This window comes from Electrona antarctica (genome assembly GCF_951216825.1).
Source record: "Electrona antarctica genome assembly, chromosome: 6".
NCBI lineage: Eukaryota > Metazoa > Chordata > Actinopteri > Myctophiformes > Myctophidae > Electrona > Electrona antarctica.
In genome coordinates, this window is record NC_136811.1 from 31,001,285 (window position 1) to 31,016,841 (window position 15,557).

General features: G+C 41.6%; 2 protein-coding genes across 5 annotated transcripts in view; one reads left to right on the forward strand and one right to left on the reverse strand.

The window, feature by feature from the left end:
* Positions 1-15,101, reverse strand: LOC306924834 (succinate-semialdehyde dehydrogenase, mitochondrial-like). Of its 2 annotated transcripts, none has more exons than XM_079503497.1 (11): positions 14,633-15,101; positions 8,817-9,062; positions 8,067-8,150; positions 6,688-6,858; positions 5,711-5,827; positions 4,245-4,388; positions 3,839-3,982; positions 3,453-3,611; positions 3,023-3,186; positions 2,626-2,684; positions 1-955 (listed from the first exon to the last, which is right to left on the reverse strand). In XM_079503497.1, exons 2-11 carry the CDS (start codon positions 9,033-9,035, stop codon positions 744-746), a joined length of 1,473 nt encoding a protein of 490 aa, XP_079359623.1. In that variant the 5' UTR covers positions 9,036-9,062; positions 14,633-15,101; the 3' UTR covers positions 1-743. The 2 variants fall into 2 exon arrangements, with proteins under 2 accessions (XP_079359623.1, XP_079359622.1); XM_079503496.1 differs by lacking the exon at positions 14,633-15,101 and adding an exon at positions 13,216-13,914.
* Positions 14,174-15,557, forward strand: part of LOC306924835 (protein DEK-like) — a 15,108-nt gene continuing 13,724 nt past the window's right edge. The window contains exons 1-2 of one of the 3 annotated variants that reach the window (XM_079503498.1): positions 14,174-14,322; positions 15,112-15,245. In XM_079503498.1, coding sequence (XP_079359624.1) covers positions 15,122-15,245 — 124 coding nt within the window. In that variant the 5' untranslated portion in view covers positions 14,174-14,322; positions 15,112-15,121. The other 2 variants (XM_079503499.1, XM_079503500.1) reach the window with 2 other exon arrangements.

Genomic DNA, 15,557 nt, shown 5'->3' on the forward strand with positions numbered 1-15,557 from the left:
TAGCATAGCAGCACAGTGTATTTTACTCTTATCGAACCTTTCCAAAAATACAATTATTACATTGTTATATTAGCTTATGAGTTACGAGCTAATAGGCTACCTCATAAAATATTCCCATCATAAAAGGATTAGCCTACCATTTTCACAAGTTTCTTCATACATACTGTAGCTGACACAGTTCCCATAACATGACAAACATAGAACCTTGATAGAACCAAACCCAGATACACAGAATCAAGTAATACGATTTCAGTCAACAACCAGGGTCATACTATCAAATGAAATTAAAATATTGCACCCAAGTGATTTTAATGATGGTTGACCACTCCCAAATCAACTGTCTAGACTCTAGTAGAGAATAGTGGCCAGTGGCCAATACTCTAGATTGTGTGCTCTTGGACCAAGAATCATCCTTATTCTCCATTATTGGCTTAACTCAGCCTTAGGCCCACATTGTTATTGGCTAGCTCTGAAATGTCCCAGCATTCAATAGACAGAAACATGGGTTAATAGATACACACACAATGTCTACCATTAGGCCACAAGTTATTGAGTAAGATCAGATCATTTTAGGATACATTTCCTTTTGTTTCCCCCAGAAACAATTCATTCAATTTACTTTTGTGTTTCATATTTAGACATGACAGTAGGGAGAACATTTTCACTGTAGCTTTGAGTATCAGCAACAATCCTCAAATTTTGAGCTAGATAAATTCCTGATTGCTATGTATGTACTGCTATATTCAAAGAGCCAGGCCTCCTAAGCACATATACTTGATATCCAAGTACTCGTCTATGCCATACTTGGAGCCCTCGCGGCCCAAACCTGACTGTTTGATACCGCCAAAAGGAGCCTCCGAGGTGGAGATGATGCCTTCGTTGACTCCCACCATGCCCACTTCCAGTGCCTCCGTCACCCGCCAGATCTGACTGATGTCCTGGGAATAGAAGTAGCCTGAGAGGAAAGAAAAAACTGATGTCAGGGCTCCAGATGCAATTGGTTTAACGCTGCTAATATGTTACAGACACTGTAACACGCTATGCTGCGTCACACCAGGTCTTCAACCTCTCAAAATGTTCATGTCTGCTCCTTTTTGCGTTCAGTTCACTGGCTTCCAGTTGCTGCCCTACAAGGATATCAAGTGCATGGCACCAATGTATCTTCAGGACATGATCCACCCCTACAATTCTTCCCGCACTACGTATATATCAGATAACAAGTTGTCTGTTCGTCCCTTCCCTAACGGCCGGGCTCCACCGGGCGCGTCAGCGTCGCGTCTCCGTCACCGTCAGGGAATGTTCCCTTTTTAATCAATGAAGGGTGGCTCCACTGCCCGCGTTGACGGAGACGCGACGCGTGCATTAAAATTGAACCGGTGCGTTTTTTGACGCGACGCAGACGCAACGCAACGCGTCCGGTGGAGCCCTGGCGTTAGACACCCTGGCCAATGCTCCAAGAATTCTAGACTCTTCTCCCTCCTAGCTCCCAAGCTGTGGAGTAAACTCTCCCTATCAGTCAGGGTTAGTTCTACTACAAGTTGTTTTATTTTCCAGTTTGTCACTTGTTCATATTATTTTGTTATATACGTAGATAGATATATACTGTTTGCTTGACCACAAATGCTAAGAATGGTATTTAGATAGCAGGTCATTTTTAGACAGATGCTAGTTTTTACATTTATTCATCTATAGACTACTGTTCTGTTCATGCCTGTAAGTGCTGTTATTAAAATGCTTACTTTAAAAATACTAAAATAGCTACAATTCATGGTCATAAGTTCATAAAGCATAATTCATAATAATTTCATGATGTACAATAAATATGTGGTTCATAATTGATTTCATATGAGGTTAAAAAATGTAAAATATGATGATGATAACTTTCTGAGGCAGAACAAAGTTCCCTGTCTGTCAGTAGCAACACTGGACCATGATTGATTGACTGATTGATGCATGATTGCCTGGCATTGCACACATGTGGTACAAACTTTGTCTCACTCAGACTCTGGTCTGCACAAGGAAGCAGTACACTTGCAGCAGTGTAGTGTGTTTGCACTGCTAAAGTTATAAAGAACAGAGAAATGGTCAAAGAGACACTCTAAGCAACGCAAGCATCAAGAACCTCTTTACACAACAAGCGGCCAACGAGGTATTCTATTTAGATTAGTATTTGTTGTGTTGTGTATGTTTGATGAACACGTTCACCTGCGCATCGCATTTCTTTGTATTTTCATTTGATCAATACTGAGATGTAATTTGTTGATTATGTGTTTATTATTTTGTGTGAACATATAGTTCTCACGGCATGGATGGAACAACTGAGGGATGAGAAGAATGCCCGAAATAAATGCCCGTTTATAAAGAACCGACCTGTGTCGTCAATGTTGTGAGAAGAGCTACAATGTCATTTACTCTTATTTTGCAATACTTTGTTTGTACATTTTAAAATACAGCTTTCCATGAGATGTATTTGATCTCAAATTCTCAATATCCTCTGCAGTCTTAATCTACAACTATAATTTGCAACCTATTTCATTAGAACTCAACAACAAGACTAGTTTGAACAAGATTGTGACATTTGATGACATCCAGGTTTATAATAATAAAACCGTGAAGTGTACTCACCAGCTAGTCCCACTTCAGTTGCATTAGCGATAGCAAGTGCTTCTTCTTCAGTATTAAACCTGTGATAAGACAATCGCAAAAATAAATCAACATGCGCCAAAAATATTTAGGTTCTAGTTAGATTTAAACACCAAAATTATGTGTCTGAGTAGAAAACAAACCCAAGAATAATGATCTGTCAATTGTTAGGTTTAACCTTCTTTTTTTGATCAAAGTTTCTTTATTAATTTTTTCAAGTCACATGAGTCAAAAATAGCATACAAATCTTTCTTGAACTTTCCCCCCTCCCTCCCCCCCAGAGTATCTTGTACCATTAACAATGAAATAAAAAGCACATACAAATAAACATATACATATTCAAAAATAGAAGATGGTTTAACCTTTTAAGTCTACCAACCTGATGACCGGCAGCAGGGGACCAAAGGTCTCCTCTTGGGTACACAGCATGTCTGTGGTGACGTCTACCAGCAATGTAGGCTGAACAAATGAACCATCATGACGCTTGCCCCCCCTCAGTACCTTGGCCCCTTGAGACACAGCATCTGTTATCTGGTGTACCACCTGGGAGGACAACGGTACATTTAATAGGTAAAAACATTCTTTAAAATAGGGGGTTTAAGACCAGTATCATACAAATATTATAAACACAAACGGACAGTATTAGCACAAAAAAGTAACAGCCATGTTTAGATGTGAATTGTACTAGTAAAACTAAGTGAATGATCTTTTCATGATTTCACCTGATTTTACCTTTCAAACATAGTCAAATTCCTCTAGCTAGCATATGGCTGGCAGTAATTTGGGGGGAAAGAAAAGAAGAATTTTACCTTATCGGCAGCACGCACGTTGATGAGGGGTCCTTGAGTGGTGTTGGGATCTGAGCCGTGACCAAGCCGGAGTTCTGCATCCATGGCCTGACCCAGCTTCTCAACAAAACGGTCATGGATACCATTCTGGACCAAGAACCGATTAGAACACACGCACGTCTATGGACACAGAAAGAGGCTCATGAGTCCATGATTACACTGCAATCCATACAGACTGTTGTGGCTTCCATTATGTGATTTTATTGTCAATGAAACCAATTGCATTTGTATGGATGTATAGGATGTATAGGAAGTATATTACTCAGTACTCAGTAGAGAGTCATTTTAGTAACTGTTCTAGCCATCAAAGAAGGCACAACTAACTAACTTAAAACATTGCTTAGTACCTGGCCAGAGTTCCTGAACTTGGAAGCCATGGCCCCTGCCACAGCCTTGTCCACATCAGCACTGTCAAACACAATGAAAGGGGCATTGCCACCCAGCTCCATGGAGACCTTCTTCACTGTGTCAGCAGCCTGCTTCAGTAAGATCTGGGCAGAAAATCTTGGCATTCAGTGAAGGAAAAAAACACAATCTTTAAGAATCTATTCTACCGTATGTTCCTAATACCTGGTGCAAGATTAACAAAATGTTGCTGTTGGGCATTAATTGATGTACAGTATTGCATGGAGATTTGTTTTGGATATATATGTATTCTTTTCTCGTTTTTCAACCATTGAGAATTTTTTTCAATGCAGATTTTTATTTTTGTTCATGAAACTTTACATACAACTTCTATGAAAGTCTTCCTACCTTTCCAGTAGCTGTAGAACCCGTGAAGGAGATCTTGCCTACTAGGGGGTCAGTGCAGAGGACCTCCCCAACAGATGGAGTCTTCTCTCGGGAGCAGGGCACCACATTAAACACCCCTGCAGGGATGCCCGCCTGGACAGCCAACTACACACAAAGCAGACTTAATTTTATCATATTGAACTATAACATTTGAAAGTTTCGACTGCTCATCTCTTCTTATATTGAGATTAAGACTAGAGAAGCCGTTTTAGCCATATTACAATGGTCAGAAATTACCAGTCTCACCAGCCAAATGATGGTGAATTTTAGTTTGGCTGATAATGCACTCCCCACTTACTTCACACCCGTGTGAAGTAAGTGGTGCAACTCCGTGTGGGGGTCCCCGGAACTTCCAGACCCCCAGGAATGCGGCCAGGTCGGTTCCGGCAAGCCGCCCCACGTCCTTGTTTTTTTCCCGTTTTTGTAGGCCTCAAGATCAGCTAGATCAAAGTTATAGTCACCAATGTACACAGTTTTTACATAATCGGTAAGCCTAGTTAAACAACTAGTCGACTAGTAAACTAGGCAACTAGTCGACTAGTAAACTAGGCAACTAGTCAACTAGTAAAAATCACTAGAAGTGAAAGCCCTAGCGTGCGTGTGTATGCACGTGTGAGCAGAGGTAGGAGTGATGATGTGTCGTCTAGGTGGTGTGCGAGTGTGTGCACGCACGCATGCACCGCTGAGGGTTCCTGCCGATTAAATGTCCCCTCACGATTCAGTCTGGATACCTAGTCTACACATTTGTGTATTGTCTGTATCTACTGTCTGTATTGTGTGTGTTTTGGTTCAAATTGCCAAAGAGCATGCACCTCTAAAACACACACACACACACACACACACACACACACACACACACACACACACACACACACACACACACACACACACACACACACACACACACACACACACACACACACACACACACACACACACACACACACACACACACACACACACACACACACACACACACACACACACACACACACACAGTGCCGGACAAAGGATATACATGATTGGCATTTGTCGTTGCCATAGATTTTCCAACTGAGGGCAGACATACTGTACTGTATCTATCCCAAGACCTTGAGCCGGAACAAGGGATCCTCACCAAACTTCAATTTCAGCAAGAGCTGGTGCAGCCATCAACCAAATGAGATGAGCAAAACGCTCTTCATCAGATCAGACTCAACGTTTAGCTTGAAACGTCACAGCAGCATGTAGGTGCAAAAAAGGATATATAAATTGGAGCCCTACAGTGTGCAAGCATTTATTTTATTTTGTACTGATCATCGTTCAGCAGTGTCATCACTTGCCCAACTTTCAGTTTAGGATATGCAATTGCATGTCCTTCCTCCCCTTTGTGAGTCATCTACAAAACCTATGTTCTTGTATTTGTGAAAACCAAGGACAGTACTGACCTCAGCCAGTGCCAGGGCAGACAGTGGTGTGTCTTCAGCAGGTTTGACAACCACAGTACAGCCAGCAGCCAGGGCTGCACCAGCCTTTCTGGTTATCATGGCACTAGGGAAGTTCCACTGGATACACAGTGGGTAGAAAAGACCATTAGTGCATAGATAATTCAAGGTAATGTTGCAAGACACGCACACAAAAGTGCCAGAAATGTGTGATTCACCCTTCCTTGGCCGATACCACAGCGGTGTATATCTTTAGGTCCTTTTTATTGATATCAAACCATATTATAAAAATCTTTTTTTGGGGCCTTTCCTCCTTCAGCAATCTCCTTGTGTTTTGCGCATGCGCACTGCCGTTCACTTCCTTGTATACAGGCCGAGAAAAGTTGCTCATAAGATTATGCCTCATGGTTTGGGGGGGGTAATGGAAGGTGGGGCTTTTCAGAGTAAAATCTGCCCAATCTGCTTGGCACTATAGCGCCATTATTTTTTGAAAACCTCTAGGGCATTCTAAGTGTTAAGATTTTCTTTCTTGCCTTCACCTTTTGAGTTAAACCAGGTGCCTTCAATTGACCACTGAAACTAACTGTCAATAAACTTGCCAATAAATGCTATAAAGGAAACATTTCCACAAACCTTATCCATAATCATCAAAAGATGGTTACATAAAAATACATGAAAATAATAATAATAATAATCATAATAATAATAACATGTATTGGTACCAAACAGCACCTTGTTGGACTTTACTTGTCATCCAAAAAGCCACGTTCCTCTCTCTGTTGTCCTACAATACATACTTTAGAACGGCTAATAAAACATATTGCACTTCATTGAAGTAAACATAACTTGTTGTCAGCCTCTATCACTGTGTATTCACTGTTGTGAAACTTGCCATGGCTTTAAGTTACTTCCTGAGTGAGTGAGCCTATTTACCATTACAGTAGAACAAAGTGTGGAGAGATGTCTATTGTTGCTCCTACCGGTGTGATGATGGAGGCCACGCCCACTGGCTGTTTCAGCAACAAAATTTTGCGGTCCTTGGCGGCCGGAGGAACGATGTCTCCATATACCCGACGAGCCTCCTCTGAGAACCACTCCAGGAAGGAGGCAGCGTAGGCTACCTCTCCCAGAGACTCCTTCATTGGCTTACCCTGAGACATAAAAATCAACCACACATGCATTTACAGACTCTGTAAAACAGCATGCTGGGCAAGACCTACGCTGTAGAGTGCCTTGCTGACATTTGGCAGAAGTAGTGGGATTTTGGCAGAAGTACCACTCAAGGAAATGACGTTGACGCTTTACAAATCTGTTTACATTTTCTGTGTATGAAACAAGTATTGTGATTGGTCAGAAAATATCGTATCCTACGGGGGAAATACAAATACATCTGACGGATGTTGCGGCCCGACACTTCCGGCTATGCACTCTCTGCCTTAGGTTGTGACCAGGTTTTTCTCTTCGCAGATGAGTAAGGCTGGGACCGAGGCTAGTAAAACAGTAATAATAATAATACGTACTCTCAGTTTGTCACACCACAGAATAGTGTGTTATTAGCCAACCAGACACATTTTAATGGTTAAAAAGAATTGCCATGTTTCTAAAATTACTATTATTCAAAATTGTGAAAACAAAACAAGCAAAGCAACTCTCTGCTCTGATGTGCTCTCAATGATGGGTGCATGTCCACTCAAGCTTGCTAGATTTCCTAGGTTGCCTGCCTTCTGGATACAGGAAGTTTGTTTAGTGTGTTGTTTATGAAGTAATTTGAATATGGGAATATGTGTTGGGGGATTATGTTGTGGGACCTTTGTGTAGTGTTGTGTCATGTGTGTATGTGACTGTAATCCCACTCAAAGCTCAAGGACTGTTATTCATCCAACATTCAGATTACATATACTGAGTCCTGACTGAGTAGCTGCAGATCATTGATATGCTCTTTGAATGTGTTTTTCTCAAAGCCTGTATTTGCTTCAGCCTAATAAAAATAAAAAGTGTTCATTTGGTGATTTATGTTGACATACATTTTTGCTTTTTTTTTTTTAACACCATGACCGTGTTTCTGTCTGTGTTCACTCTTCAAAGTACCAATACCCAGGCTTACCATCCAGGCCGAAATCAATACTCGCTATCATCCAGTGAAAAATGTTGGGTGGCTAAGTTTGTCTAATTTTGTGTGAGAGAGTTCAAAAGAGAGAGAGAAAAATACAACAATTACCAGGTGAAAGATTATACAAACAACTAATTGAGACAAAACACTACTTTTGACTTGCGCCTGTAATTATCAAAATATAGTATCTGTTACAGTGTTGGTGTTTAATTATATAATAGCACAGTGATGGGTAGCAGCAACACTCACACACTCAAATGTGATCAGCTTAGCCAGGTCCTCCTTGTGCAGTGTCAACAGGTCAAACCATTTCCTCAAGAGGATGCTTCGTTCCTACAGAACAGAAAGAGGATAGTTGATGTGTTTAATTATAGCTCTACTATAGCAATGCTGCTGGCATACAAAGAACCTGTCTCTGTATGAAGATAAAGAAGAGGATCCAAAGCACTCTGTTCCAGTGAAGTGAAAAAGCCTTTATTGTATGTTTTAAGGCATGTCTCTGTATGGTTAGAGGATCTACTGGTTCTTAAGCTTATTTTTGGCACCTATACAAAATGCTTAGCTTAAGATAGTGCTAAATAACATCAAAAGAGGTTCCCTCATGATTATGAGCCAAATAACCACTTTTAGTGCTATTTAGCACCATTGTGTGTACTAGGGTGTACTGGGGAGAATGTAAACCAAACTAAAAAGATGTCTCTAGAAAGGGATTCATAGACATCAGAACTAATGGTGTCCCTGCCCAGGCCCCAATTGTAGATTAGGTAATAGTTTCTATGCAAGCTAATTAACAGCTTGCACAATAACATTGTTATTACTATTCATATGCAACCTTTATTTTAACTTCCATTCCATTGCATTATGTGATGCGTTTAAAATTAGATTAAAGCAATAAATTAACAATTTTCAGAATTGATAAAATAGTCCCAAATTTGCCCAAATCAAGCGGCCCGTGCATGATTTCCCATTAGGCATAATGAGAATAGAAACAAGATATACCTTGGCAGTGTACTGTTTCCATGTGTAAAAGGCCTTGTGGGCAGCGTTGACTGCTTGCTTAGCCTCTGCTGGTCCACAGTCTGCGACTTTGGCAATCTCTTCCCCGGTTGCTGGGTCTACTACAGGGAACGTCGAGGCTGCAGAGATCCAATGACCATCAATGTAGCCCTGAGTTCGGAGGAGTTGAGCACAGACGTCGAGGCTGTACTTTCGCTGCATGGTGACGGTGGACTGGCATGGAAATAACTGACGCAGAAGATACCGTGTTCTTATCACACAGAAACTCACCATTGTGCAAATGCGTTAAAGTAGCATGCTAACAATAACAAGTACAATGCAACCGCTAAGCTTTGCATGCAGAATTTCAATGAGGCTGTCTGTCAGTGCACGGTGACGGACCCCACTATGCAAGGACCAGATCAGTGGCTGGCAGACGAGTTTCAGCCAGCCTCGAAGGCGGTCACATCAAACACGTGACGTGATCTTGCACAAATATAATAAAGCCAATTCTGCTACACTCGAGTCCGTGTAAAAGCGGGTCGCCGGGGACGGGGTGGGTGGAGTTGGGGTCGACGGTGACGATCTGTGGGAAGCGTTTTGTGAACGCGGCCTGCACGGTTTCTGAGTATTATTACTCAGAGTATATATACCTTAGAGTATATATAGTAGGGGAGCCTATCAATCAAATTTTGATGCCCGTGATTTTGGAATGTTAATTTTTGGAGACAGGTATATCTTGATTCTTGGGGTTACCAGAATGCCAAAAAAACATGTCTCCAATTTTTTATGTCAGGTTTAGCATGTTTAATTAGCATAATTAGCTAATAAATTGTCAAAAACGGAAATGGCAATAACTTTGCTTCTAGGTAACTTATAAAGGTGATCTAAGAGTCTGAGTCCATGTTTGTGATGTCCAGATATTCATCTGTTACCATTGTGAAGTCATACAACCTTTCCTAATTAGCATAATTGCCATACATTATGCAAAAACGAGGTGAACATCAGCAAATTGCTGCATGTTTTACTTTTAGTCAACTTTGAAAGCTTCTCACAGACTTCAAGTGTATGTTTACAACTCCAGGAATAATTATCATCCTATGAATAAATCATGTAACCTTTTGTCTATGTAATAATTATGTAATAATCACACCAAAACCAGAAATAGCTGTATTTCTTTGCTTTAAGTTAATTAATACGCATGATCTTACAGACAGTGTAAGTCTGTTTGCATGTCTAGAAAATATTAGAAGCGACCTCGCACTAAAGGGCTGGGCGAGTGCTGGTGCTTTGGAATGGGGGGTCAGATCAACATATCTGCCTGGGTCATGACAGACTGCTGGGCGAGTGCTGGTGCTTTGGCATGGGGGGTCAGATCAACATATGGAATGTATTCTGAACTGGCCATATATGGAGCGTGTCTTGAGTGTACAGGGTTTGATGAGGTCAGATCAACATATGGAATGTCAGAACAGGTCAGCTCCATATAGAGATCTAATTTAATTTTCGGGCCTGTTGAGAACTAATAACTTTGGGGCAGGCCCGTCCATAATTTCCTAAAGGCGACCTGCAGTCGCAAGAAAGAACAGAAGTCACAGAATTATCAGATTGTTTATTCTAATATTTACAGAAAGTTTTGAAAATTGAAGGGTCTCCATCTTCGTCGTCATCGTCAATCCCCAACAGATGTGCCTTGCTTACCACACACCTCTAATCATCTGCCCCACACATGCACATCTCAGAGCAGTTCAAATTTTAGATCGACAAGAACAATGTGATATGCACTGTGATTTCTTGCAGACACATTTGATCAGTTGGGTAATGGTGGCTGGCCCGTGGGTATCCCGTGTTGTGACTGGCACCAGTTGAGCTCCCTCAGCCTCCCATCCATATTCAGTTGCTGGTGGCATCTGTGGGTTAGGTACGTGCTGCGTCAGAACTGAGCCTTTTTGTAGCTCATAGTATATACAGTAGCAACTGCAGATACCACCTCCACAGGACACCTGTTTAGACCTGGCCAACAGGTTAAATTCCCTGGAGCTGTCTGATCAGCTCCAGAGACGGCATGGAACCCTGGTAAGGCTGAAGTCCTCGTTTTACCCAGTGCCTGCACTACTGGCTCCAGCGATGATACGTTTTTTGTTCCCCACACCGGTGATGAAATAGATGTCCTTGCACAGCTGATGGTACCGTCGTATTGTAAGAACAAAGACATCAGTGTCAGGGGACTCAATGTTGCCCCTCTTCGGACAGCATCCAGGCTGTGCAGGATTATCCTTGTGTCAGCCTCTTCCTGTACGCTGTGGAGATGTTTTACATCGATAGAGTTTGAGTGGACAGCCTGCCTTGACGTGATTATAAAAACATTGGGTTTCACCTGGAAGTGTTGGAGGGCTTTCTTAGCAAGATAAGACAGTCAGCTCATCTTTGGTGCTGATACCTGACAAGAACTGTTTTTCTGACACTTCCCTATCGGTGTGTTGTCTTCCACATGATAAGTGGTAGGGGCCCGGGGCTTTCCACCCTGGCGTCGGTCAAATACTACATGGATCTCACTATGTTCTTTGGTCTTCCTGTCCAGTGTGGCTATGGAGTGGTCAGCTTACTGGGAACATGTCTTGATCCATGGTGGCTTTCCCATTGCCTGTACCAATGCCATTCCATCTATGACAGTTACACTCTTAGCTGGAAGGGTACAACTGTCAAAAAAGATTGAAGCATTTGTTTGCCAGCTGTACGAGCCCGGTACAAATCCTGTGGATGTTGATGAGCTCAGGTGGAGGTTATTCACAAAGAAACAATTAGAAGCCGAGAAGCTGCCACCTACACAAGCAGCATTAAATCAAGCCATTACCCATGCATATTATCAGGCAATGGTATGGGATCAGGACCACGTACCTAACCCACAGATGCCACCAGAAACTAAAAATGGATGGGAGGCTGAGGGAGATCAACTGGTGCCAGTCACAACACGGGATACCCACGGCCCAGCCACCATTACCCAACTGATAAAATGTGTCTGAAAGAAATCACAGTGCATATCATATTGTTCTTGTCGATCTCAAAATTTGAACTGCTCTGAGATGTGCATGTGTAGGGCCGATGATTAGAGGTGTGTGGTAATGTAAACAAGGCACATCTGTTGGGGATTGACGATGACGAAGACCCTTCAATTAAATGTGTTTTCAAAACTTTCTGTAAATATTAGAATAAAAATCATGTGATAATTCTGTGACCATTTCTCATATTGTTCTTTATTTTATGAGGGATATATATATATATATATATAGACTTACTGTCTGTAAGATCACATTTATTAATTAACTTAAAGCAACGAAATATAGCTATTTCTGGTTTTGGTGTGATTATTACATAATTATTACATAGACAAAAGGTTGCATGATTTATTCATAGGATGATAATTATTCCTGGAGTTGTAAACATACACATGGAGTCTGTGAGAAGCTTTCAAAGTTGACTAAAAGTAAAACATGCAGCAATTTGCTGATGTTCACCTCGTTTTTGCATAATTTATGGGAATTATGCTAATTAGGAAAGCTTGTATGACTTCACAATGGTAACAGATGCATTTCTGGACATCACAAACATGGACTCAGACTCTTAGATCACCTTTATAAGTTACCTAGAAGCAAAGTTATTGCCATTTCCGTTTTTGACAATTTATTAGCTAATTATGCTAATTAAACATGCTAAACCTGACATAAAAAATTGGAGACATGTTTTTTTGGCATTCTGGTAACCCCAAGAATCAAGATATACCTGTCTCCAAAAATTAACATTCCAAAATCACGGAAAGTGATAGGCTCCCCTACTAATATTACTCTAAGATTCAACCAGGCTGAATATTATAAAAAAAATCTCAATATCATAACGGATACTTCAGCCAGAACACACACAGTTCACAGTAGTTCCATAAATAATATATTATACTTTATTTATTTGTGTTTATGGCATTTGTAATATAATCATGCATACCATTTCATGTCATGTCACGTCATGACCACAAGGTGGCATTTGATAACTTTGAATACCGTAGCCAAACTTCGTATTTAATAGGAGACTTCTACAGAGGTATGGTTTACTGGGTATGATTAGGATTAGGATTGTGGATAACATGTAGACAACTCCTGGGTCCAACTATATAAAAGTAATATAGCCTAGCTTTTGGAATTAAATTATCTGATATGGTGGGTTTATGTGTTCAAAATCACGATGGTTCCAGCTACAGGTCATAATGCTGTAATGACGTGATTGATTGATTGAAATATGTATTAACAGTTTGCAGAATTACAGTGCAATTCAAGCACAACTCAATACAAATACTATTAACTGTGAGTGGACGACATAACGTTTCGTGAATAACAAACACTGCAGTGCTTACCCTCGACTGAGTTAATGGCATGTTTGTTGTTGTTTTTCTTTTTCTGTGCTTGATGTGGGGGTTTGTTGTTTTTCTGTGTTTGATGTGGGGTTCAAGCCACTGTAGCTGGAGGTACAGTTGAGGAACCACTCTTGAGGACTTCTTCCCACCTGCATCGCCAATTTTCACTTTTTTCATTCTGCCTTTAGCCTTGGTGAATCTGTCTCTCATGTTGGTCCACGTTGCTTTACACAATTCTGCTGGTGTCTCCAATGTTTTAGCTATCTCTTGCCATGATTTGTAGACCATGTGTTGGTCTTCATGTAAAACAGCCTTCATGGTGGGATTATAGAGATGCTCATAGCGCCTAACCTCCAATGCCAACAGCTCTTCGAATTGGTTCATTTTCCTCTTTTTCCTCTATTCTACTCCTTTCTGTTCTCTATTCCATTCAGTGCCTTGACAATGCCCCTTTTGGCCCGCTTTCTGACTTGTCGCTTGAGGGTATGCGCGTGACATCATCATCATACCCTGCCTGCAAAACCATGAAGACCGCCCATCCAACTTCTAGACCAATCAGTGCACGAGGTGATAGTTTATCTCCGCGGAGAGTGTGGCGCTACGGTGTGGTGATAAGGATATTGGATAAACTATTCGCCTCAAACTGAAACCAGTCGCAAACAAGCCTTCCGTCTTAAACTTAAAAAAGCACAATGCACATACGGGGAAGAAAAAACAGAAACAACAAAACAAAACAAGACAAACTAGATAAAGTGCCCCTCGGGGCACCAGGGCAATTCAATCACATTTTTTTCTGTAATAAAACACAACACTTAATCATGGTTCGTCCACAAAGTAATGTGTTTTTGTATTGTCTTGTGCTTTCGTTTGAAATCAAATGTACCCATTCTGCATACTGTGAAATAAGAATTACAATCAATAAAAATGGGCGTTTGTTGTTATGCTGACGTAATCAACTCACAGTCCAATCGGTGGAGTGGCCCCCACCGCAGTCTCCGCCCACCGGCTGAACCGCCATTTGGAATGGAAAGCGCAAACAGAAAATACTAAACAATATACATAGTGGTACAGTACATGCGCGCACTTCTCTCTGGCTGGTACTAAAAGGTAAACTTTTAATGTGATTTTTTATTAACGCTAACTAATGATTTCGCCAGCATGCAATCGCTTTTACACCGGGTTTGTTTTACACTGGTAACGCTTGTTAGTAAATTCCCTCGCCTGCCTAGTTGCCAGGGCACTAGCAGCAACGTTAGCATGCTAATTTAGCACAAGCAGCACAATGAGCAGCTGCCTCCTGCAAAGTAACGTAGCTAACTGTGATTACTTTCCGGTGCGACTTAAGTTCTAGTTAATGTTACTTAATAGTTATAGTTACACCATTCCGTTCGTACGCGCAACACTGTTTGTAGCCTACCGTATTCTGTTTTAACTTGGTCCAATGGTGTGCTAACTTAACACAAGCTAATGTTATTGTGGTTTGAACCGCGTCTGGCGCGCGCCAGTCCACCGTCGCTGAACGGGGACGACAGAAGGATACGCGGCAAAATCAAAACTCTTTCAATATGCAAACCGTAGCCGTGGTGGCCTGTGTGCAAATCATAAATTCACACAATCGTGTTGCCTCTGAAACGTTTCGTTCTGTTAAATATCTGGTAACTCAAAACGTTACCGCGTTGAACTTGGATGTTAACGGATGTTAAGATGAGTGCGTCAGTCAATGAGTCGGGCATGCATTGTTTACTTGCTTGCTTTGATTGATTACATTATTAACGTTTCCTGAAAGAAGTACAGTTCAATACAAGGTCTCCTAAGGGGATTTAGACTCCAGAAAACCTATTGGCTTGTTTCCATTGAGGTCCTTCATACGCAATTCATCGTCCTTCAATCATACAGCAGCGCCGACATGAGTGAGGACAGGGAGGACACAGAGACGGCTCCTCTACAATCAGGAGGAGACGCTGGTGAACCGATGGTCGAAGCGGAGGCAGACCAGCCGACCCCAAAGAAGGAGCGACCCAGAGCACACGGTACAGTACAAGCTGGTACCTTTATTTGATTCCCTCTGCTCTAGCCGTGGAATCTAGGGCTACCTCTGCTCAGTACACAGTAACGCACTGGACCACGGCTAGGTACACAGGTCCAGCGTTGGCCAGGGTGTTTTAGGGTTGGTTTGGTGGTAACAACATGATCTTTTTTTGTACCGGTACCACGGAACGTCACGCGCGTGTATGTGCACATCGCAGCATGCATACAGAACAGCTGCATAGCCTAAGCCTATTGTTAAATAGTGTAGAAGAGTATTAGACACACAAACACAAAAGTAGACTTAACATAGTCAG

What these genes read in the sequence shown, in the direction of transcription:
- LOC306924834 (XM_079503496.1), bottom strand. Translation starts at nt 13,599, where the DNA reads ATGAACCAATTCGAAGAGCTGTTGGCATTGGAGGTTAGGCGCTATGAG. An exon ending in AGCTGATCACATTTGAGTGT is followed by an intron (nt 6,859 to 8,066) that starts GTGAGTGTTGCT and finishes TTTATGTCTCAG; the next exon opens with GGTAAGCCAATGAAGGAGTC. An exon ending in AACTGAAGTGGGACTAGCTG is followed by an intron (nt 956 to 2,625) that starts GTGAGTACACTT and finishes CTTTCCTCTCAG; the next exon opens with GCTACTTCTATTCCCAGGAC.